This window comes from Bos indicus, chromosome 12 (assembly GCF_029378745.1).
Source record: "Bos indicus isolate NIAB-ARS_2022 breed Sahiwal x Tharparkar chromosome 12, NIAB-ARS_B.indTharparkar_mat_pri_1.0, whole genome shotgun sequence".
NCBI classification, from domain to species: Eukaryota; Metazoa; Chordata; class Mammalia; order Artiodactyla; family Bovidae; genus Bos; species Bos indicus.
In genome coordinates, this window is record NC_091771.1 from 78,634,138 (window position 1) to 78,657,891 (window position 23,754).

At 44.7% G+C, this 23,754-nt stretch overlaps 1 protein-coding gene across 16 annotated transcripts in view; it reads right to left on the minus strand.

Moving 5' to 3' along the window:
• The window catches only part of DOCK9 (dedicator of cytokinesis 9), a 323,308-nt gene that overhangs the window by 70,820 nt on the left and 228,734 nt on the right, over window positions 1-23,754 (minus strand). For 9 of the 16 annotated variants that reach the window (XM_070800419.1, XM_070800420.1, XM_070800416.1 and 6 more), the window contains 8 exons: window positions 22,311-22,377; window positions 20,477-20,524; window positions 17,752-17,888; window positions 10,650-10,765; window positions 3,753-3,890; window positions 3,449-3,631; window positions 1,807-1,920; window positions 1,471-1,686 (listed from right to left, as the gene is read on the minus strand). In XM_070800419.1, the coding sequence (XP_070656520.1) occupies window positions 1,471-1,686; window positions 1,807-1,920; window positions 3,449-3,631; window positions 3,753-3,890; window positions 10,650-10,765; window positions 17,752-17,888; window positions 20,477-20,524; window positions 22,311-22,377 (1,019 nt within the window). Of the gene's footprint in view, window positions 1-1,470; window positions 1,687-1,806; window positions 1,921-3,448; window positions 3,632-3,752; window positions 3,891-10,649; window positions 10,766-17,134; window positions 17,179-17,751; window positions 17,889-20,476; window positions 20,525-22,310; window positions 22,378-23,754 lie in introns of all 16 variants that reach the window. The other 7 variants (XM_070800427.1, XM_070800428.1, XM_070800429.1 and 4 more) reach the window with 2 other exon arrangements.

The window sequence follows — 23,754 nt, forward strand, 5'->3', positions numbered from 1 at the left end:
CCTAATGACTGTGTGTACTTATGTTAGATCTCAGGGCATCAGCTAGTGTTCCTAATGGCTGACATCTTACCTATAGAAAAAAGTGGGACAATTCATACAAATTGAAATTATGAAACTATGAATTCAGATGAATGGCAACAAGCTTGGTAAGGCCCATTTCTATCTAGAATTATTTAACTTTTATTAAAGATAAAAGATTTTTAAAAAGCATTTTATCTTACTATATCTAAGATTTTGGCATTATTTCTCTTAAAGGGAAAAGACGATCCCTTGAAGAAAAGGCATGTGCGTTCCTATATTCAGAGAGAACTGCTCAAACTTCAGGGGCTAATATATTTTTCTGTCAACCTAAAAAACAATGAAGTTATACATTTTTTCCAAAAATAGAATTCTAAATGAAAGTAATGTAATGTCCAATGGATAACATTATAAACACCTTTAAAATGTAAGAAAAAACAAAAATAAATTCTTTTAACCGAATTGCCATGGTTTATAAAACATCAAACATAGCTGTTAGAAATGAACCTACTGTAAGGTTCTAATGCCTAAGCCCTGGTTCTCATCAGAATGGTAGAAAAATTACTGCTACTAACAAGTGCGTAATTCATTTTTATTATGGCTAATGGATATTTTAGATTAAACTTCTGATCAAACAGAATGGACTCTGAATAATCAAAAAGTAAGAATTGTTACATACACTTTTCAGATATAGGATACAATTTCACTAATTCAAGCAATTAGCATGTTTAAAAGTAAAAGCATATTTCTTTGGTTGTTCTCCTGATCATACCTAAATGCCACGGGCGTGAACCCTGAGCAGAGTTTTTGTGGGAACATGAAGAGAACCCGCCTTACAGCCCATCATTGTCCTTAACTGCCCCATTTTACAGATGATGTCACTGAGACACAGCAGGGTTAAGAACAGGCTCAGTGTCACCGAATTAGTCAATGTTGGATCTGGGAGCCGGTCTCCTCGAAGTCCACACACCCCACCTCCACACCTGCCATGCTGTCGCTCACTGAACCATGGCTCTGCACCCGGGGCGGCTCTGACCCCTGCTGCGTTCACAGACAAAACCACTGCCTCGAAGAGGAAAAGGCCATGCCCTAGCTGACTTCTGTATCAGGAAAATCTCACTTTACCATAAAATAGTTGCATTTTAGATCAGGAGAGAACTTCTGATGCAGAAGCCGAACGCATCTGCACTAACGGGCACGTGTGTGAGCACGGGTGTCTTCTAAGAGCTCACAAACAACGCTCCTGGGACAGAGAAAGCCCCTTACGATATTCCAAACTGGAAAACTGCTAAATGACTATGAAGGAGCTCTGAGCCCAACACTGAAGTATCACATGCTTTTAGCTGGCTTCTTGGAATTACTGGGAAGTTTCTCTCATAATCAGCTTCTTTCAGTGAGTGGGGCATAACTCGTTTTCTCAAAAAGCCTGGACAGACAGGCGCGTGGGGCTACCTCTGACAGGTCCCCGTTCTTCACGTGGATCCGAGCCATGCTGTCCAGCCATGTCTTCCGGAGCTCGGGGGTGCTGGCGTAGGACTTGGCCAGGCTGTACTGGAGGTCCACCAGCATCTCAGGGTCAGCCTCGTGCTCCTTCATCTGCGCCGTGGCCATCAGGACTGTGCGGATCCTTTTGGTCAAGTCCTTCACGTCCGAGGAGAAGGTGGTGTGCTGGAACAAGGGTGGAGGGAAGACAGGCTTTCAGCTGTGATTTGTCTGTCTGCGTGTGTTTCCCAGATGATAAGGCCAGGTCTCGGGGGGTAAAAAGTAAATCGGCACCGGGCCACCTACCTTGATGAGCCTGTCACTGTTGGCGCAGTTGTTGATGATAGACAAGGACTGCTGGAACCTGGTTCCCCCGATGCCAACAACATCTGCTATCAGCTGGCTGACTGAAATAACAATCTGAGGGACACACAAATGTGAGCTAATCAATTCACCTTCACGTGATGCCCCTGGCTCGGCCTCTGACTTTGGTCACGGTGTGCATGGGGATGGGGCAATGGGAAGCCTGCGAGCAGGGGTCGCCCCAGTGTGGGAAATAGCGTCTGAGTATTCCCCTCCCACTTCCAAGAATTATTCCAGAAGGTGCCTCTGCTCTCCTTGCGTCTTTTGTTTGTATAGCAAAATGGTGACGAGGCAAGTGTAGAGGAATGAGAAGCATATGAGCCCATGTCACTTGGATAATTACGGATCACCTTCTCTAATAGACATGGAGACCTTATTATTTACTTCTTTGGTTTTGGCTTGGATTTATATGGGCTCAGTATTCAAAAGTGGATGACCCTCTGCATTTATTATTAAAACATGTACATATTAACCATGGCATGGGGGAATCTGTCTTTTGGGGGTCTATATTAGCACTGCCTTGACCTAGTTACTCAACTAAACTGTGACCTGTCCCCCCATCCTGCACCACAGCCAGTACTAAGTACTGTCACCAAGTACTGTTAACGCAGTCTCCTTTTCTTTCTAACCTCTCCTTGACCCAGGACTCCATCCTCTCTGGCCTAGACTTGACATGGTTTCCCCACGGTCTTCCGAGCTCAGGCCTCGACTTCCCGATCCTTTCTCAGTCTGGAGTCCAGGTGATCCCCCTGAATATGCAATGATGCCTCCACATTCTCAACCCTACTGTCTGGACCTTCTCCAGCTCCCTGGCTGGCCCCTTTCTCATCCAGGGCCTGGAACATGCTCACCCCCAAGCCCCTGTTCATCTTTCAACCCCCCGGGAAGCCCCTGGCCCGCTCCTTGGTGCACTGAAATTCTCCTGTTACGGCCCTGGGCACGTGGCACAGAAGCCTCGCGGTCTGCCTGTCCTCCGGGGATGACGACACCCTGTCCGGGTCAGGAGAGGGTCCTGCTTTGCTCCCGGCACCCAGGAATCCTAGCATGTAGTTTGCAAACGATAAATACTTGTTTTCAAAAAGGAATAAGTACAGAGACAGAGAAGGCACTCCTGTGTGTTTGTAGAAAAAGAGGGTCTACAGAAATACCTGAGCCCCTAGTGTCAGGCAGTTTACAGGACGGGGAATTTGGCGCATTTTAACTCTGGAGAAACGGCAGGTGTGTCGACAGATGGACGACAGAAAGGGACTACTTTGGGCTCTCTGTGTCTTACCTGAGATGTTTACTGCGAGGAATCCTCTCATAGGTTCTGTACGTCCTAACTCAGCCTAATTTCAGTCAGTCCAGAACTGACTCAATACTTAAATGTCAGTTTACCAACAGAGACACATCCTGGGCCCAAATCGTACAACTTGGAGGAGGAAATTAACCAAACCAGTAAATGTGACATTTGAGCTTTCCGTCTTGCTGCCAGACCGTTCAGAACTCACACCGAGGTAACTTGGTAAACGTCGACATGCACGGCCTTCCTGCGGAAGCAGAATTCCACAGGGCACGCGTGTCCTGAAAGCTAAAGCGCACGCACCTGCAGGTGGGTCCGGACAAAGGACTTCTTGCCGCTGTAGTCGAAGTTGTTCCGCATCAGGAAGTACAGCAGCTGGGAGGCCTCGGTCCTGATGGAGCTCAGCTTGGAGTTGCAGCACTTGAGGGTCTCGTAGCACAGGGCCGCACACATGTCCGCTCTCCCCTCGTAGAACGTCGAGGGGAACTAGATGGACACGAGGAAGCAAATGGGCCCAGAGAGGTTAGTTAGCGCCCCCTTCAGCCCCGGGGGGACAGAGGAGAACAGGTGACAATCGAGGACGACCTCCCCTGATGACACCACGTACCTTATAGATCAGTGACCTTAAGGCGGTGAAGACGTGTTTTAAAGCCGTTTCAGACTGATGTTTTTGAAGAAAACACAGGTAGACGTCAAAAACTTTCTTCATGAGGGGATTATGTCCATGGTCAGCCAGGAGCTGGTTCTTAAAATACAGGAGAAGAGCCTGGTCAGTGAGACATGCCAGACATCGCTAACAGGTTTCATATAACTGCCAGCCTCAAAGGTTACATTTTCCAGGTACTAGGACAACTTATAATTTAAACAAGCTTGCCAGAAACCTTCTAGGAGAGCACAGAAGTCTCCTGTAGAACAAATAAGCTTATCAATAAATTTATGCTTTTATTACTAAGGGAGGGACTAATTTTAAAAGTTCACAGCAAACGGTGATATGGTTTAAAGGACCACAGTATCTCAGTATTGACCGGGCTTCATTTATTGACTTATTTTTATTGTGCCCAGCAACTGATACAGAGGTAAGGTTTGTGACACCTCAGTTCCAGCAGAGAAGAGTCGTTACAGGTATCGGCTAATGAACGGGCTGGAAAAGTACTGAAGTGAGGTCTATGAAACAGATACCCTATCAGTGACGGCTGGGTTTTCTCACCCACCGCAGGCTCTCAGGCACTCTGTGAAGCCATGCGTCACCCACCAGGCAGTCTGGTGAGGGCAAAAACGCCCAGGCCTTGGTCAGGCACTGTTTCTCAGGTGTGCTTTCCAGGTGGCACTAATGGTAAAAAACCTGCCTGCCAAAGCAGGAGACTTAAAAGACGTGGGTTCGATCCCTGGGTTGCGAAGATACCCTGGAGAAAGGCATGGCAACACACTCCAGTAGTCTTGTCTGGAGAATCACATGGAGAGAGGAGCCTGGCAGGCTATGGTCCACGGGGTCACAAAGAATTGGACACGACTGAAGTGACTTAGCACACACTCCTGTGTATGGATTTGCAGGTAAACCAAGCCTGGTCCTTTTCATCCCTGAAACAGTGACCCTAAAACTGAGCTGCTGTGAAGACTTGAGGTCAAGTATAAGAAGTATCTGGGCTTCTCTGGTGGCTCAGACTGTAAAGAGTCTGCCTGCAGTGCAGAAGACCTGGGTTTGATCCCTGGGTTGGGAAGATCCCCTGGAGTAGGGCATGGCAACCCACTCCACTATTCTTGCCTGGAGAATCCCCATGGACAAAGAAGCCTGGCAGGCTACAGTCCATGGGGTTGCAAACAGTTGGACATGACTGAGTGGCTAAGCACACATAGGGAGTATTTGATCCACCTCTGATTTGTTCGGTAAGTGGCAAGAGGGCCACCACTAATTTCTTCTCTTTGTTTTTCATGATTTCCTCCCACCAGCAGCAAATCCACACTGATTCAACACCGCGGAAGCCTGGCTGGCTAAAACGCCCAAAGATTGTTGAACACGTACAGTAGACAGACGTGTTGCCCAGCTAGAGACCAGCATGTAGCCACGACACGTGTGTGACAGTGGAGACCTGCCTCTTCAAATACAGACAGGCCCATCAAGACAAAGGCGTGCTTTTGGGAGAATGCGTACATTTTGCAAAAGTAGGCAAAAATGATTGTCATTAAAAAAAAAAAAAAAAAAAAGTCCAGAGGCCAGTACCTGAAACCAATCTTATAATTCAGTGAAATGAGCAGAAATGACTTATGTCTGGCCAGTTCTGTTGCAGAGCAAATTATAGCTGAAATAATAGTTTTGAAATTCACCTCATCTTACTGTTGGAGAAAAAGTTTAACTCAAGGAGTAAGTTTTGTTTTTATAGGTCCAGTGACTCACAGGTGTATTCACAGCTGGTGGACACCTGGAATCCTGTGATCTTTATATCATGTAATACTGAGATACAGCATTGAATTCCATTGTGTGAAAGAGAAACAATTTAATGAGCAGAAAATGTGACTTAATTAACTGAATATGATGTAATTCTCAACCATGAGCAGCTGTTCACCAACTAGAAAAAACAAACAAAAAAAGAGGCTGCTTTCAGTGTTCGGGGAACTGCTTACACGCTTTGCTGTTTGTGAGCAGTGCTTTTCCCTGGAGCCGCAGCCCTTCCTCATTACAGCTGGAGGAAGGTTTGCGTGAATCTGGATGTGAGCTTTTATCTTCTCAGCACTCTTCTGGGAGAGATGGTTCGTACAAAAATGGAGAAGACCTCTGGTCTTGTTCTGAACTGGCCTGTCTTCAAGTTCTTACCACTGGAGTTAAACTTCCTTTCTCTCTCCTCTGGTCAAGGTTTTTGCTTCCCATTTTTAGGATTTAGTCTTCCTGGGCTCTGATCACAAAAGTTGCTTGAAGAACGGAGTAAAAACTCACACCAAGATATACATAACTGCTCATTTAAAGGGGTGAAGGGCCTTTCATCCTGAATACACCCCAGTTTACCAGGTACCTTCCTATTTTCTTCTGTTTGTGTGTCTCTTTCTTTCTCATTAGAAAGTAACAGATACTAAACATAAAAATCTTTGAACATTCAGAAAGACCCAGAGAAGGGGGGAAAAAAGGCAAAACAAAAATCACCTTCATTTTTCCATTTATAAATAGCCACAGATAACAATGGAGGATCTCATTTCTACCTTTATCTCCTTATAGATGTTACTGAAGATGGGAGAATTTCATTGAGAAAATTAGACGAGATGTTAGAACAATAAGAAAGGCATGACGCATTTCTAGCAATAAGGTGGAGCAGAGGTTACAAACAGTTCTCAGGAATTGTCTGATGTGGATTCAAGTTTGTTGTCACACAGCCTCCTCAGAGAAATGGGCCTTTCAGAGAACGAACATGCAGTATCAGGAATTTCTAAAGAGCCATGAACAGGAGAACAATTTAAACCTTGAATATCAAAATGAGATATCTGGAACTGTGTTATTTAAGACAGCTCCGTTCTTCCTAGGCATATGGCTTTATTTTCGTTTAAACACTGATTATAAACATCTAGTTTAGAGAAGAGCTGTCTCTGTTACAGAGGCTCGTCAGTCGCCGAGACAACCTGAACCCCAGGCTCACGGCTGTGTAAAGCAGACCCCAGTCTCCCTAGCTGACCCCCGCTGTCCGTGTGCTCCCCACCCTGGCCATGCACCGCAATCCTTCTCAGCACGACCTGGTTCCCACCATGCACCTCAAATCAAGAAAAGGCACCATGTGGAATTGCTTAAAATACGTTTTTGGATTAAATTTGTAAGTATATTGAAAGTATTATCAACTATTTAAAGGTTATCATTGGTTTGCAAGTGAAAGTTGCTCAGTCGTGTCTGACTCTGACCCCATGGACTGTAACCTGCCAGGCTCCTCTGTCTGTGGAATTCTCCAGACAAGGATACGGGAGTAGGTTGCCATGCCCTTTTCCAGGGGATCTTCCTAGCATTGGTTTGGGACTGTATTAACAGACATTTTAAAACAGTCAGAGAAGTGGTGTATTTTTCTGCATATAACTACCCTGGTTTACAAAACACATCTTTTTATGAATTAGATAACCCATGTGAAAGTGCCCACACAGTGCCAGCATCTAGTCGGTGCTTGCTCATTTCCTTTTTTCTGTCTGGGAGGTCATTCAACTACCTCGACACTCACCCAGCTTAGTTCCTTTCCCCCTCCACCCCTCTGCCCCATGCACACGACTGACTTAGCAGGGAAGAAGGGCTTGACATGTCACTTCTCATCCTCAATGTCCTCACCTGTAAAAGGGAGAAGAAGCTCTATGGGCTAGGCTATAGTGAGGACTGACGCTGAAGACAGACGGCAGTAAACAGCAGGAAGCTAATATAATAATAAACTGGGATTCAGGGCTTAAATCTTTTCAAACATTTCCTCTCATTTAGAATGTGATTTCTTGATTGCCTTCGGCAACTTATGAGATGTGGTCATTTAAGAGGCTCAGTAAAGATGGGGATCCATTTGTCGAAGATGACTATCTGCAAACAATTATGTCAGCTAACTCAATGTAATACTTTAATTTTTCTGATAGGCTCTGCGTGATGCTTCAGCTGAATAAATATATACATAGGAAGATCCCAGGGCCTGCTACACCAGTGGGCCTTGTGGATCTAGGCTGGGTACTACTGCGAATCTACTGCTTGCCACGACATCCTTTAAGGCCATAAGATTCGCCCATCTTCCCATTTTTTAATGGGTGTGTATACGTGTTGAGCTTTAAACAAAAATTTTTGCAGAGAGGCATACAGACCTTGATAGAGGCCACCTCAGCCCAAAAATTCAACCTTGCCTGTGTGTCTGAGGAATCAGATCCTTTACTTTGAGGACCAGGAAGGCATGAGCACAGCGGAAAGTGCTTACTGCTAAACTAGAGTCAACATTTGAGCTCCTGCTGCGTGCCAAACACAGGGTAGATGTTTCTGGGTACTTCATATCAATTCCCGACACAGTAGGCATAACTGGCATGTTCTAGGGAAGGAAATCGGGGCCCACAGATGTCAAGGAGACCTGCCCAAGGCCTAACGTCTGGCTAACGGTGTGGCTGGGGCTTGAAGCCCACAGTGTTTCTGTACAACGGCCTGATCCCACGTGTCCTGGAGCCCGGTCTGTATCAGCAGAGTGCTCGGCCCTTCCAGGGGTCATCTTGCTGTAACGTACAACAGCCTGGGAGGCAGATCCTACTTTTTCAGTCTTACAAATGAGATTATCTTAGGTCTGGAGACATGAAGTGATTTTTTTCAAAGATGGTCCCCCAACAAACGTCACAATCAGTCATCAATCAGAGACCATCAGATGTTGTTTCTCTCGAGTCAGAACCTGTTAGTTAATTTAACAGTGGTCAGACACTGGAGACCTGGGAACCTTGACCAAGGCTCTTCTTTCATATGAAGCAGGTGATTTAAAGGAGGCTGAGGATGCACTGCAGGCTGTGCAGTAGTATGGAAACCGTCACTGACCTCACGACATTCCCAGACCACACCTGTGCTGCGTGTGCGCTCACCTGCCTGTGGGGCCAGACCACACCTACTGGGCAGCCCTGGGGCTTCCTGCTCATTTACACGCTGGGGCCCAGGAGACAGAGGAAGAAAGCGTCCCAACTGCTCTTCTGACCTTACAGATGCATCTGAGCTTATCAGCTAGCATGGATACATATGCACGGGGCAAATATATTACAAATTTCACTGCCTACTTACATAAGAACTGTTACTTAAAAATCTCCAAAAGAAAACAGAAAGAGGCTCAAAATGTGGTTCTAGTACAGCAGTGGTCCTCAGCCGTACTGTTTACGTCTCACTCCCAGGGTTGGATTCGGTCAGGCAGGACCCAAGAACCTGCACCTCTAACAAAGCTTCAGGGCCTGCAGCTGCCGCCAGCTGGGGGCCCACAACCGAGAACCGCTGGGGTCAGGCTCCACATAAGACACGGCTACCCCCATCCTCATCCTAGGGATTCACCATTTCCTCATCTCTCGGCGGGGTTCCTAGTGATGACACTTCCTGGGGACATGGGTAGCAAGAACGCTAAGAGCAATGGTAAATTATAATAAAGCCATGTGATGGCCAGTAACTATCTTTACTCTGTGTAATAAGGGAATGTGCTTCACAAGAAGACGAGTACAGAATGCCTTTGGGTATGTTTCCCAAATTGCCTTGCAAATAAACATGCTGTTTTCATATTCAGAGAATATTAATACTAACTCAGTCTCCCTGAAAACCTAAGCAGTTACTGAGCAAGAATGGGAAGGGGTAGGTCCCCCAAAACGAGAGTGGCTTAAGAGACTGTCTTTACCTGTGCGAATGTGACTCACTACAACTTAAAGATAAGACCAAGACCACTTTTTATTCTCTATGCCTGAAATGTTTTCTATCACTTAACTTAGTAACAGATAAAAAAAATTGAAAATGTGAACCTGTTTTTACGTATTGCTCCTCTACGTATGGGCTGCCCAGGTGGCTCGGTGGTCAAGAATCCACCTGCTAATGCAGGAGAAGTGGGTTTGATCCCTGGGTTGGGGAGATCCTCTGGAGTAGGAAATGGCAACCCATTCCAGTATTCTTGCCTGGAAAATACCATGAGCAGAGGAGCCCAGCAGGCTACAATCCATGGGACAGCAAAGAATTGGACAAAACTGAGCACACACCTCTACATATAAACATTTAATTTTAATTGCTACCACATTTGGATATGTTTAAAGACAGTGAAGGCAGAAATGCCTGATTAGGCTCCTGTATTTATCATCCTTGAAGGCAGAGCAAAGCCACGTTCCTGGTAAATGCTTTCATCTGGCCAAGGGTTAACCTCGCCAAAGCCTGTGTCCACCAGTTGCAAGCAGGCAGCACACTCTGACCAGTTCAGTTCAGTTCAGTCGCTCAGTCGTGTCCGACTCTTTGCGACCCCATGAATCACAACACGCCAGGCCTCCCTGTCCATCACCAACTCCCGGAGTTCACTCAAACTCATGTCTATCGAGTCGGTGATGCCATCCAGCCATCTCATTCTCTGTTGTCCCCTTCTCCTCCTGCCCCCAATCCCTCCCAGCATCAGAGTCTTTTCCAATGAGTCAACTCTTCGCATGAGGTGGCCAAAGTACTGGAATTTCAGCTTTAGCATCATTCCTTCCAAAGAACGCCCAGGACTGATCTCCTTTAGAATGGACTGGTTGGATCTCCTTGCAGTCCAAGGGACTCTCAAGAGTCTTCTCCAACACCACAGTTCTATTAGCATCAATTCTTCGGCGCTCAGCTTAGAGTTAAGCTGTACTATATTTCAGGGAATTGGGGTCATTAATTGTGGAATGCTTTCGCTAAAGGAATTTAAGGATTAATGGCTTCCTTACAGGGGCAAAAGCAGTTGCTGCAGTAAAACTGCAACATTAAGAAGTTCTTGCTGATTCAGCTAAATAAGCAAAAAATGAGTTTCAGAAAGGCTCTGACCATGAACAGCTGTTCAATACAAACCTTAAACGCCAGTGTGAAGAGAGAGAGGGTGTCCAGCGCCGTCAGGCACACCTCAGTAGCAATATTGGCTTCAAGTAACGACTGGTGGAGAACGTCAGCGTCCGAGTGGCCATAGCCTGCATGGGTCATAACACAAGGTCACTGTCGGCAACTGCAGAGCGCAGGCTGGCGGACAGTATAGTCACAGTCAACTTTTGATTATTTTCAGAAGGCTTCCTTCAGGGCCTTATCTCCCTGTTGGCCTTTTTTTGGTGGGTGGGGAAAAGGGGCTACTAATAATGTTTCCATTCCATTATGACTCTTTTCCCACTCTGGACGGGGAGTAACAGCAACAAGCATGCGTTGTGCACTTGCTATGTGCCAGCCACAATTCTGTGAACTTTACACGGATCATCTCATTAATCCCTCGGTAGCCCTGTGAAGTGTGTACACTTATTAAACCCATTCTGCAGGTAAGGAAATGGAAGCACAGAAGGGCTAAAACTTGTCTTAAGTCACACAGCTGGTAAACAGGGGAGCCAGGACTGCTACTTGGACTGGAGTTCACTCAATTGAGCCACTTGTCTGAGTTGTTAAGGATGGGGGTGGGGGGGTGGGGGAATGAAGGAGGCTGAGGTCTCTGAAGCTTCCATACAGACAGAGGCAGCAGCTTAATTGGAAAGGGAAGGAAAATGAGCTGAGGGTCAGGTTGCTGGTCAATGAATCCAGCTCGGCCCCTTACTAGCTGTGTGACCTTGGGCAAGTTATGTGACCCCTTTCTACCTCAGTTTCCTCATCTGTAGAATGGGGATAATAGTACCTGCCCTCAAAGGGTTGTGGTGGCCATTAAATTAGTTAATGGTTGTGAAGCTCATAGAATAGTGCCTGGCACATGGTGAATGCTACGGATGTCTCAAGCCAATAACATAAAGATTTGTTTTATCAGCTAGAATCATGATTGATAACCAAGAGTTGACTGTACTGCTAATAGTATTCTACTTGCTTTAATAAAAAGCATGAAAGCCACTATGACTGAAAGAAATGTTTAAGAAAAAGAAGAGACTTGAAGAAACATAATTTAAACACAAACTGATATCTTCTGTATGTGGCTGTAAAATCCATACTGATATAAATGTAGTTTGACATATAACTTGAGATATTAAATTATGAAATGGTAATGCATTAGCAGAAATATATATAGGGATGCAAAGATGTTATGGTATTGATCTAGATTACAAAGAAAGATGGTAATATAATAAAACATCATGTAATGCCTTTCTCCAAGGAGCAAAACCAATCAACATTTACTATATAGGTAATTTTCTTAATACTCCAGAGAGGAGGACATTTTGTACACAGATCAGGAAAATGAAGTACAGAAAGCCTAAAGAGTTTTCTGGAGGCCAGTAATGGGAAAAAAAAACCCAGAAACTACACTCCAAGTTCCTTATCCAGGTCACTGTATCATAATCTCCATTATAAAGATAAAGTAACTAGCATGATGTTTTTCTGACTTTAATAAATGTCAGAGAGTCTTGAAAGGCTACACAAGCTTCTAAGTTGCTTTTAAAAGTATGGCTTAATAAAAACTATTATGTGTTTTCATCCAACTTTGTTTTGCTTTGAAAATGGTTTTGTGTATCCTGCCTCATTTTCACATTGCGACAGCGTCATCGTGTCCTTACTGAAGCTACGGAACACATCTGGCCCTAGTACGATGCTACCAGCTCTGTTTCTTTTTATTTCTGCTTTTTGGGGGCCAGAAATCCAGCAGAAAGAAAGATGGACGTTTTGGGGACTAATATTCATTGAACCGCCTTTGTAAGCCAAGGCATCTCTTCATTTGGCAAGGGCTGTTTGGTGAGATACAGAGCCAGCAAAAAGAGGAAAACAAACTGGTGACTATTGTTGCAGTGATCACAAACCAGGGCAAGAGAGGACGAAAAAAACAAATACAACACCCTTTATCAGACCAACCAAAAACTATCACGCACGTGATATTTTGAGGGCTGCCATTTACCCCAGATGAAGCTTTAGAATCTGAGTTAACCTGTAACAAGGCAGTTGCTTCGGTGATGAACTGTAATCTCTGCACAGAACGATCCTTTTCTCTTTCTAGATAAACTGTTGGATAAGTGTATCTGAGTTTGATCATTACAGATGAGATGGTCTACACACCGAAGAACTCCAACAGAGTTTACTTTTATCTAGCTGAATGTCTAGAACGATTCAGGAATTGCAATTTGTGACTGTGTGATTTTTTAAAAAAAACATACATTATCAATGGGCCATGCTAATTAATGACAAAATTTCTCTAAGCTACTATAATACACCACCCATAAGCCATTACACTGGCTATCTAATCTCTTTCAGAATAAGAGTCAAATTCATATAAAATCTTCCTGCCTGTGTCCGATTCATATCAAAGAAGCAGTTCTTTTAGCCACAATTGGTTATAATTTGTTGTTGTTGTTGAGTGGCGCAGTCATGTCCAATTCTTTGCAACCCCATGGACTGCAGCATGCCAGCCTTCCTTGTCCTTCACCAAACTTCTCCTGGAGTTTGCTCAAACTCATGTCCATTGAGTCAGTGATGCCTTCTGCTTCTCTTTAAACCGTTTCGTCTCAAAAATCAGTAGGATTCCTGAGCTAGTGTTCCTGAATCATTCCTGAAAATAAGTAGCAGGATAGGATGCTGTGTGAGTGATACAGATTGACTGGACAATCCACCAACGGACACCCCCGTGGGGACAGCCTGTCTTAAGGCCTGGAACAGAGCAGTGTATGAGGGAAGTCTCTAACAGGTAGTCACCGTGTTACTGGGTAACACAGGAAAATCAAACTGAGCTGGCAAACCCAAGAAGGGGTCTTAAGAGACACGGTCATTTCTCAAAGCATCGGTCAGGAACTTTTTAAGGCTGACGAAGAAGATTCTGACCGAGGCCAGTAAGGAGTGCTGTTAACCCTACTGACTTCCACTAGGGGGCAGTGTTGCCTCGGGGCACAGGCACTGAGCGTGGTCATTGAGGAAGGTCAGGGTGGGGAGGTGGAGAAGGCAATGGCACCCCACTCCAGTACTCTTGCCTGTAAAATCCCATGGACGGAGGAGCCTGGTGGGCTGCAGTCCATGGGGTCTCTGAGGCTCGGGCATGACTGAGCGACTTTACTTTCACTTTTCACTTTCACTTTTCACTTTCATGCATTGGAGAAGGAAATGGCAACCCACTCCAGTATTCTTGCCTGGAGAATCCCAGGGACAGAGGAGCCTGGTGGGCTGCCGTCTATGGGGTTGCACAGAGTCAGACGCGACTGAAGTGACTTAGCAGGGTGGGGAGGACTTCCCTGATGTACCATCATCTCTGGCCGGCACGTCAGGGGTCACTTTAGAGACCTTAGGACTCACTGCTCACATGCACACAGTTTCCAGTCTGTTGTCACTCAGATACGGAATTTATTCTAAAATCCCACTCAAAGGCTAAGGATGAGACCTTCTCCCCTCTAATGTCAGTTGCTGTGTTTAAACTAACTCTACTCCGTTTTATGCAGTTCTGTTTCCTGAAAATCCCGGTGTAGCAATGCTGACCATACCTATAACTATCCCTGGCCCCCGGCCCCAGCGCACATCAGAGGTGATGTGGTGGGAAGGGCGGAAGCTGATCCACAGCCACTTGCCTTTTCTAAATGTCACAGGACATCTGGGCACATCTAATTCTCTGCAAGGGCTTCCCAGGTGGCTCAGTGGTAAAGAATCCGCCTGCCAATGCAGGAGACGTGGGTTTGATCCCAGGGTTGGGGAGAATCCCTGGAGGAGGAAATGGCATCCCACTCCAGTATTCTTGCCTGGAGAAAGCCATGGACAGAGGAGCCTGGCGGGCTACTAGTCCATGGGGTCATTAAAGAGTCAGGCACAACTTAGCGACTAAACAACAATTCTCTGCAACTTAGTCCAGTGATCTTAAACCATCTCTTATACTGAATTATATGAAATACAGGTTTTCTTCAAGGGTTTTTACCTCTTGACTGGCTTTTCTCCCATTAATCAGTGGGAAATATAGATTATCATTCAAGTGAATTTAATATATTCCTAGAATAATATATAACATTAAATACAGAGTGTTATTTTATTTTGTGAATGTATCACTTATTTGCAAATGCGCTTCACTCAGTTTTCCCCTCGTCACTTGGTTTATATAAAATATCCTCGGGGCACCTACCACTCTCAATTTGTCCTCTGGAATAAGTCTTTTCTACTGATACACAATGAGTACATGTTACAGTAAACAGGTCAATACCTTAATGTTGTAAACATTTTGTTTTTATAAGCCTGGGCAATGACCCATGCAACAAACTCCTATGCTTTGAGTGTTTTTAAAATAGCTAAGCCCATTGGTCACAGTGAAATTGTTACTTTCATTAATTGCTGTAAAAATCCGAGAGTAAGTGCCTGCTAGGGTTATACCTGCAGTAAGTATGGGGTCTCTTCCCTTGTCTTACTGTTAACTGGTGATGGGGAGGGGCAGTCTGGCATGCATTGGCTTAAGTTCTTTGTGGTCCTCTGCTGCCCCCTGCTGGTCATGCTGAGGTCTAACAAAGCCTTTCCTTCTTGAACTAGAGAAAAGAGGAAATGAAAAAATGCCGGTGTCTAAGGGATTCTCAAAGAGTCGGACACGACTGAGCGACTGAACTGAACTGGATTGAAAGGATTCTTTCTATTTTCATCCTTTTCTAAAATAAATCCATTTTAGATTCTGGCATTCCAGCCAAGTCTCTCACATACTGGATATCTGTCATATTGGTTGGCCCAACAGAAGGTACTGTATTTACTGTTAAATAGGAATTTTCTTAAAGACACATATATGGCTACAAATTTCCCATAAAATGCCTAGGTTCCAGATGTAAAAAATCATCTATGTATATATACATATACATGCTCACACACATACACATGTATACATACAGTATACACTCCCTTCTCTCTGGCTTTTGGCTGAGTTGATGACATGGAGCTCAAAGAGCTAATGGAGGCAGGGGCCAAAGCCCCCCAAATACAAAATCAGAATTAGAGACATAAGGGAAGACTGAGTTCCAGGGGAAGATGCATGGACTACAAGACACTGGAAGCTATCTAGGGTGAGCGGGAATTGCAGGCACACTTTAGAAGGCTAAAATAATCAGCTACACACTGTTGATTGGAAAGGCCAAAGGAGAAGATTTGATTGAGGATGGTGTTGCTGAAAATGGCTAAAGAAAAACATTCAGGATGAAAAGAGGAGAGAGGCAGGTAGGACGGGGTTCTCTGTGGGCAGCAGGAAGACAGGATGGAAATCAACAACGCTAACAATATGGTCTTTGGCAGCAGAACACAGCCAGCTGTCTCTCTCCTCCAATTCAAGCCACCACCGCAAAGCCCATTTGCAGTGGGAGGAACTGCTGCCCATCTTAGTGGATTAAGGTTATTTATTCATGGGCTGATCATTCCGTTTATTTTTGTCTGTTTTCTATGTTTCCTAAACAATTACCTTGGCAGGCGGGGCCTTGGTCTGCTTAGATTTTTTTTTTAATGCTTTAAAGTGTAAGCATGTTATTTCAACTGATAGTGAGATAATCCTTGTGTTAAAAATTTTCTGGGCAAAAGGCAAGGTAGCAGGTCCTTCAGAAGAATGGAAATTTGATTTGTGTGCTAAATAGGAAATGAAAACTAAAAATAGTGAAACTCCTTGTTCTGTTTGTTTGAACCTCATGTCTGCAGAGCTGAAAAAGCCCTGACAGAGGTGGATAAATCAAATTCTTACATGTGTTGTACAAGGTACAGCTAAGTATAGAACTGAGAACTAGCATTTGAAGGCTACCGGCTCAGTGTGTGGCAGACTGACATAATATTGATTTAAATTAAGCCTAGAAGTTTATAGAGAGAGACTGTACCCACTACATTTAACTTTGCTGGGGGTGGAAGAGGGGGTGGAAGCTGCTGTATTTTGATTTCTCAACCTGAACTATTCTCAATTTAAGGTGTCAGGAATATACTGTCTTGACTCTCAGCCTGTACAAAGAAAGAGGTATGGACATCACAGTTCATGGGATGAATTCTTATGATTAGAAACAATGAGAAGATATTAATGACTATGTATTAAAGATATTGCTTGGAGTGAGTATAAATAGTTGTCTACATGGCACAGTAACTAGCTAACTCATGCATGGAGCGAGGATGGGACGACTCAGAGACCACACCAGACAGAAATGATCACGTTGAAGAGCTGCAAGGTTGATATAGGTTTCCTGCTTGAAGAAACCCTTAAGAAGATTAAATTTACACTTAGGTTTCTGGAAACAGCACAGGTGCCCTCTGGCAAATGATAAGAGTGAATTAAAGATAATGCTCCTATGTTTTGGCAAAGTCTCTACTGTGAAGTTAGGAAGCCCCAAAGTTAGGAAGGCAAGATGAACGAGAGGTCTCGGTTTGCAAGTGAAGCAGCCTCGTAAGCAGACTTTGACCTGATTAAATCTTACCATTGTCTACAGAAATCCCAAGCACACTTGATATCTTTCTCACACTGAAAACACAGAAAAAGTCACTTTGTTATTGGCTTTTCCACACCCTCACACATTGATTCACGGGCTTTACGGCTTCGCAGCAGTTTAAAGATTAACATATGTTCAGGGCTGGAATGTCAGAATGGGGACGCTGGGTCAACTACACACATGACCTCAGGAGGGCCAAAGGAACCTGCCCCAGAGGTTTCTCAGGAGTCACGGAGGGGTGGGGGGCAGTAAATGACGATAAGGTGGCTCCTGGCAATGGCTCAAAATACTGAACTAAAAATATCAGAGGATGTCCCGCTATCATCATCAATTAGGCTGGATTTTGTCTTAAAAGCACCAAGCGGAGCCCGTGGGGCAGAGGGGCTGAGCGTTTGGGTCTGCTGCCGCAGTTGACCCGTCCCACATTGTGTCATTCTCCTCTGAGGAAGGGGACTGCGCGGCGAGCTCCGGGTCCCACTGCTCTGAGCTGGAAGAGAAGGCGAGTCGGTGACGTGGTGTGCGGCGCGGTGGCCGGTGGGGGGCGGCCCCCTCGGGGCTGTCATGTGGGATGGCTGGCTGTTACGATGGTGTGTCATGGGACTTACTGTGGTTAAAAGTGAGAGAGTTATCCAGGCTGCCCAGCGGCTGCAATCTCGCATGCATCATCCCTGTTCTGTTACGGGAAACAGGCAATGTCTGAGACTTTCGATCATGAACTATGGGTCCCAGCCCCTCCTGGTTCCTGCAACACGAGTGAAATGGGATAGGAGCCAAAGTTAGACTTGTTACACTGCGGCGAGATGGGGAGGGGCGTTAGTGAGGCCGGGACACAGCACGGAGGAGACGGGCCACGCACAGACCAAGCGCAGCGGAGCCCGCCTGGGGCCCGGGAGCCAGAGACACACAGGCGGCAGGGGCAGCGCTCGCAGAGTTCAGAGCAAAGCACCTGAAGACGAAGGAGCGAGAACCAGGCCAAAGCAGAGGCCTTTCCAGTGTCGGAAAGCCCTTCAGAGATGCTCCTTTTTAAACAGGTGAGCATCACTCCAGTGTGGTGCCGAAGACCAGCATCTGGACAACGGCCAAAACAGCACGTGCCTTTTCAGATCATACATGTTACTGAAGAGCGGAAACAATTTTATTTTTTTAGTCAAAACAAAGGCATTGGAAGAAAACAGAGGAAAAACATGCAGTGGGACGGATTCGGTGAAGCGGTGTAACACCTTTGATTCTTACCCAGGCAAGGAGGAGAAGAGCCACACCCTTTGTTAGACTTGTCAGCAGCCAAGTGAAGAAAACAGAAAAGTGATCTGGGTTAGCAGTCAAACGGCTGACTTCCTACTGTGTACCATCACCAGAGCAGACGAGACCTGAGCCCAGCGCCGGAGCGACGCCTGTCCCCCGTCCCGCGGCCAACCGGCTCCCTCACTGTGTTACTGTGTGGAGTGCAGCAGGGCATGCATGGAGTCTCATGGGGCAGCATGCTGCTGGGTGATTTCAAAGGGACACAATGAGAAGGTGCGGTGTTCCCAGGACGGGAGCCCCACGGAGGCCAGACACGGACGACTCGGGATCCTGTCCGCATGCAGCAGAGACCACGCATGTTTTCCTATAGACCAGCACGCGGCTCTGCACCAGACCAAGCAACACCGGCCTCCTCCCCCGCCTCTCTATGCTCATTTACTTCCAAGACAGTCCCAGGAAGCATTCTTTTACATGCAAATATATACAGGGTGCTTAGGAAGTCAGAAGATTTTTTCTTAAAAAAAAGGTTAAATTTATAGCCATTGAAAAAAAATCAGTTAATTGTTTCACAAAACCCAATTCCACAACAGTTTGTTGGGGCCGAAATCTTTGGCTTCTCACGTTCACCACGTTTAGCTCTGAGGCATTTTATTCTATTTGCACAACATATTCCAAATGCCATCTTGTGATGTGGGTGACAGTTACTAAAAGAGGGTGAGAAGCTCCCCCAGCACAGTATCTTTCTGCTACAAATATACTGTTTAACCATCTTCATGGGACAAAGTCAAAAGGAATGAAGTTGCCATATAAAGAGGTTATTGCATAAGGACACACTGTATATACTTGCATTTAGGACTCAAAAAACTCAAACGCAAAAATTACTGTTACGATAAAAAAGAAAAAGAGTTGAGATTAGCGGACGTTAAGTGCCACCATGTTTCAATTAAAAATAGTATTAATGGGAGGAAAGCATAATATAGTCTTTCTCAATCTGTTTTTTAAAAGAAAACATACTTTTACTTTTAACACAATTTTGAAAATTTCTCAGATATCTCAAGAAAAGAACAATGTTACCATAAAAGCAAAATCTTGACATTCAGAAAGTCTATTAAAAATCTCTTTCCTATTTCATTGCTGTAAAACAGAATTACAGATAAGCGAAAAACCTCAATGACAACTAAACTTTTAAAGTTTTTCTTAAAACATAAATATGTTTATTTATCCTTAAAATTTTAAAACAGTAACAATAGAGAAATAAGACACTTGGACCAAGACTCCACAAATACATTATCACAGGATACACAACACGGAAGAGAACAGACACAGACACGCTGGATGGCGACAGGGCAGGAGGAGGGAAGAGACGCCCTCTGAGGAGATACTGGTACTGCCAGAGCAGGGGCTGCTCAGCCGCCTGCCAGCAAGGAGTGTCCAGCTCCCCTCCGACTCAGTGCGGAACCAAAGGGCTGGGCATGGGGCAGTGAGGCTCTATGACGCTCAACAGAGCGCTCTGGTCAGGCGACGACAGGCCACAGACGGCTTGCTCGGGAAGAGCGGAGAAAAGGCTCAGTTGGAGAGATGGTACTGGTGGCAGTCCGAACGGATCGGAGATGGGCTCAAAACCTTCTTTCATTAAGAAGCAAAGGGGCTGGACTGAGAAGTTAGTGTCTTGGGAGCTGGGAGGTAGAATGGTAAGAAAAAAGAAAAGAAGGACCTTTTGAAGGTGAGATGGGAAGAGAGATCATTTAGGAAGGAAACAGAGGGAGTGAGAAGACACAGCAAGAGGAACAGCGAGAAGAGGAGACAGAACAGAGCGTAGGGAGGGTTTGGAAGGAGCTGCGGCACCAGGCCGCGGAGGAAAAGCTTTCCAAGAGCTTCGCCTGAGACAGAGCGAGCCAGAAGGAACGCGGCAACGCCGGCGAGCGAGGCCGCCAGGTTTCATGGCAGCGATCCAAGGACCCGCCAACTGTCTTCACGGCTGTTTGTGAGAATTCCAACTGCCAATCACCACAGACGACAATTCCCACACTTTCGGGTCCAAGTAATACACAGAATGACACAACACGTCACACTAACCCCCCACAGTACCTGGCGATATAGCGCTTCCCCATGTATTGGAACTGGTGCAAGCAGACTCTGTGGACAGGATGAAAGATTATCAGGGGAGGCGACAAAATTACTGGGGATAAAATCACTTCTGACACGTTACTTTATTTAAATGCATTTACAGTAACACGTTCATTCAATAAGCTCTTACCTATATTACTGGCCCCTTACTTCTGGTTTTCAGAAATTCTCTGCAAGGTACCTTTAAACCCACAGAAAGTGATCAAACTCAAGGCAGGCCCTATGTTGTGCTGCTATCAGAACCGTGGAGGATGGTTTGAGCAACGCAGAACAAAGGCCCAGGAGGGACAGGATTAACTGACTTAGAGCTTGGACACTTACTCTACGTTCGTCTTGGAAGTGAAAACCCCATACGCTGCTCCGAGTTGCTTGTTCATCCTCGTTCAACCTAAGGAGCTTTCTTTTTTCTTTTTTTAACATCATATTTATTCCTTTTAGCAAGACAACATCTCTTCATTTTATGTATTTATTTTGGCTGCACCACGTGGTATATGGGATCTTAGTTCCCCAACCAGGGATCAAACTAGTGCCCCCTGCATCGGGAGTATAGTCTTAACCACGGGACCAACAGGAAAGCCCCTGGAACTTTCTGTTTTGATTCAAGTAAATGGACTGGTCCCTTGCAGACATCAAGTATGTTTGTTGTTGTTGTTGTTTATTTTACTATATCCATAACATTGCTTAAAAAAGGAAGTTCTTCTGGTGGTGAAGCTTATCTCAAATGTGACAACTATTATCTTTGTTAAGTATCAACAAGATATAATATCTCTAATATTATCTATACTAGAGAGGAAACGGCCGTGAATTCATGAATCAAGGCCATTAACTCCAAAATGCACAAAACTCTGACCGTCATGGATTTCCACCCAAATTCATGCAAACACGTGGGGCAGCAAATCATGACCCCAAATAGCAGACATAAAGCTACTTGTGAAAGTCACTCAGTCGTGTCTGACTCTGTGGCCCCATGGACTATACAGTCCATGGAATTCTCCAGGCCAGAATACTGGAATGGGTAGCCTTTCCCTTGTCCAGGAGATCTTCCCAACCCAGGGTTGAACCCAGGTCTTCTGCATTGCAGGCGGATTCTTTACCAGCTGAACCACAAGGGAAGCCCATGATTTAACCAATTACTGTGAACAATCACGGTATTAAATAAATAAGTTCTTAATGCAAAAACAATAATGTGCTTGACTGTGGGTTGCTCCCTGAGACCCTACTGGGTGTTACGGAATATACTCTCTATGAAAATTTTTCAAAAATCCAAAAAATTCTGGATTTGAAAAACCATCTGGCCCCACTGGTTTTGGATAAGGGATTGTGGATCTGTGTTTCTAAAAATAAAAAGCTTAAAGGAAAAAATAGAAACTTAAAGAGATCAAATAATATAGACTGTATTTAAGATTTCACTTTTACTTACTGTATATTTTTAAATTATAGCAATTTTTCTGTCTTAGGTACTGTATCTGCTTAAGTTAGAGTCAACTCAGAAATGCAGCATCCACCCAATTCAGCTAACAAATGTTGTGTTATTTTATTAAAACGGCTTAACCACACAAGTAGTAACCTCTCATCTATAATCATCACATATGTAAATTCAGGGCTGTCACTGTCCTCTGGGCCATGAGTTCCTGAGACTGGGTGTTGGGGTCAGCTCCAGGAGAAAGAACTTAACTAAGGATAAGTGTGGATGTGACCATACATTGCATTCCTGGTTCAACAACAGAGTATTTTTCACACCCCTTAATTAGCCAGGAAAAATCAAGAGTCAATGAGCAAAGACAAAACTACTCACTCTGATATTGTAAAAAAATCCATAAGTTCAGCTGTTGAGGCCTTGTTCCAATACGTAAACAAAGCATCTGGAAAGTAAACATGTATTTGGTCAGAATCAGGATGCTTATTTTCTACTTATTTTCTACATTATGTAATATGGGAAGAGACCTGAGTGTAGGCCTCCAAACCCTCCCAGCCCCCTTTCATAATTGATCAAAGAATGAACTATGGTGACCACTCTATACCAGATGACACGTATAACAGCTTAGTCAGGGTAAAGAAGCTACATTTGAACACTTGAACTTTAATTTCATCATGTATCATCTAACCCGACATGGTACATATTTTAACTTATACATGATGAGCTCTTAAATGGGTTAGAAAATTCAAAGAATACATTGTAGGCATACAATCTAAAGGGAGGTTCACTCTTTACCAACTACAGAATCCCTCCCCAGTAGAGAATCTCCTGAAAATTCTTATATGTACATAAGTAACCCCTTCCCAACACACACATTGAAATGGAAACACGCATGCTATGTGCACTGTTTCACTGAGTTTTAATTCAACAACAGAGCTTCGATCTATCCCAATCTTTTCCAAGCTGCATAATATTCTTCTCCATGGACGCACTATAACAAAGTTACCAGGTCCCCGACTGACAGACGTTTTACTTGTTCTTCCCCTCAATTTTTTGCTGTTATAAATCATGCTTTAGTGACCATGGGTCTTTGCACACTTGTCCAACCACATCTACAGGACAAATTCTTAGAAGTGAAGTAACCGTGTTAATGGTTTGTACATTTAAAATTCAACAGATACTGTCAAACCGCCTTCTGAATAATCAGTGTATGAGAGCTCCTGTTTCCCAGCCCGATGGTATAATGTATCTGTGCTTAAGAACCTCGCCTACTGGTTGAACCTCTGGGTCAACCTACTCTTTATCACAAGCAACTGGGCACATTTTCAGTTAAGGCAAATCCTACGAATTCACTTGACCCTTACCCATGCAGCACGGCACACACAGTGTTATCATCTGGGAGTTAACCATTTTTACATGGTTACATTTTATATAGAAGCTGAGACATGTGTTATAAGATTTCTCTTAGGGAAAAAGCCATTGAGTCTTTGGGGCCTGAGATGAGGGAGTGGGTGGCTGCAGAGGGGCTGAAGGCCCACAAAGATACACGGCCGTAGACTTCTATTCTACATGGTCAAGAGCAGTGACAACAGGCGGGAGAAGTGGGCGGATGCATAGCAAGTAGCTGTTATGTGCCAAGCATTCCACTGGGTCTCAAGACTTCACATGTGTCCCGTCATTGAATCTTCACCATGTTCAAAGCAGAGTTCCCATTTACAGATGGACTAACTGAAGAACAAATAAAGAGCCTCTTGATGAAAGTGAAAGAGGAGAGTGAAAAAGTTGAGTTAAAACTCAACATTCAGAAAACTAAGATCATGGC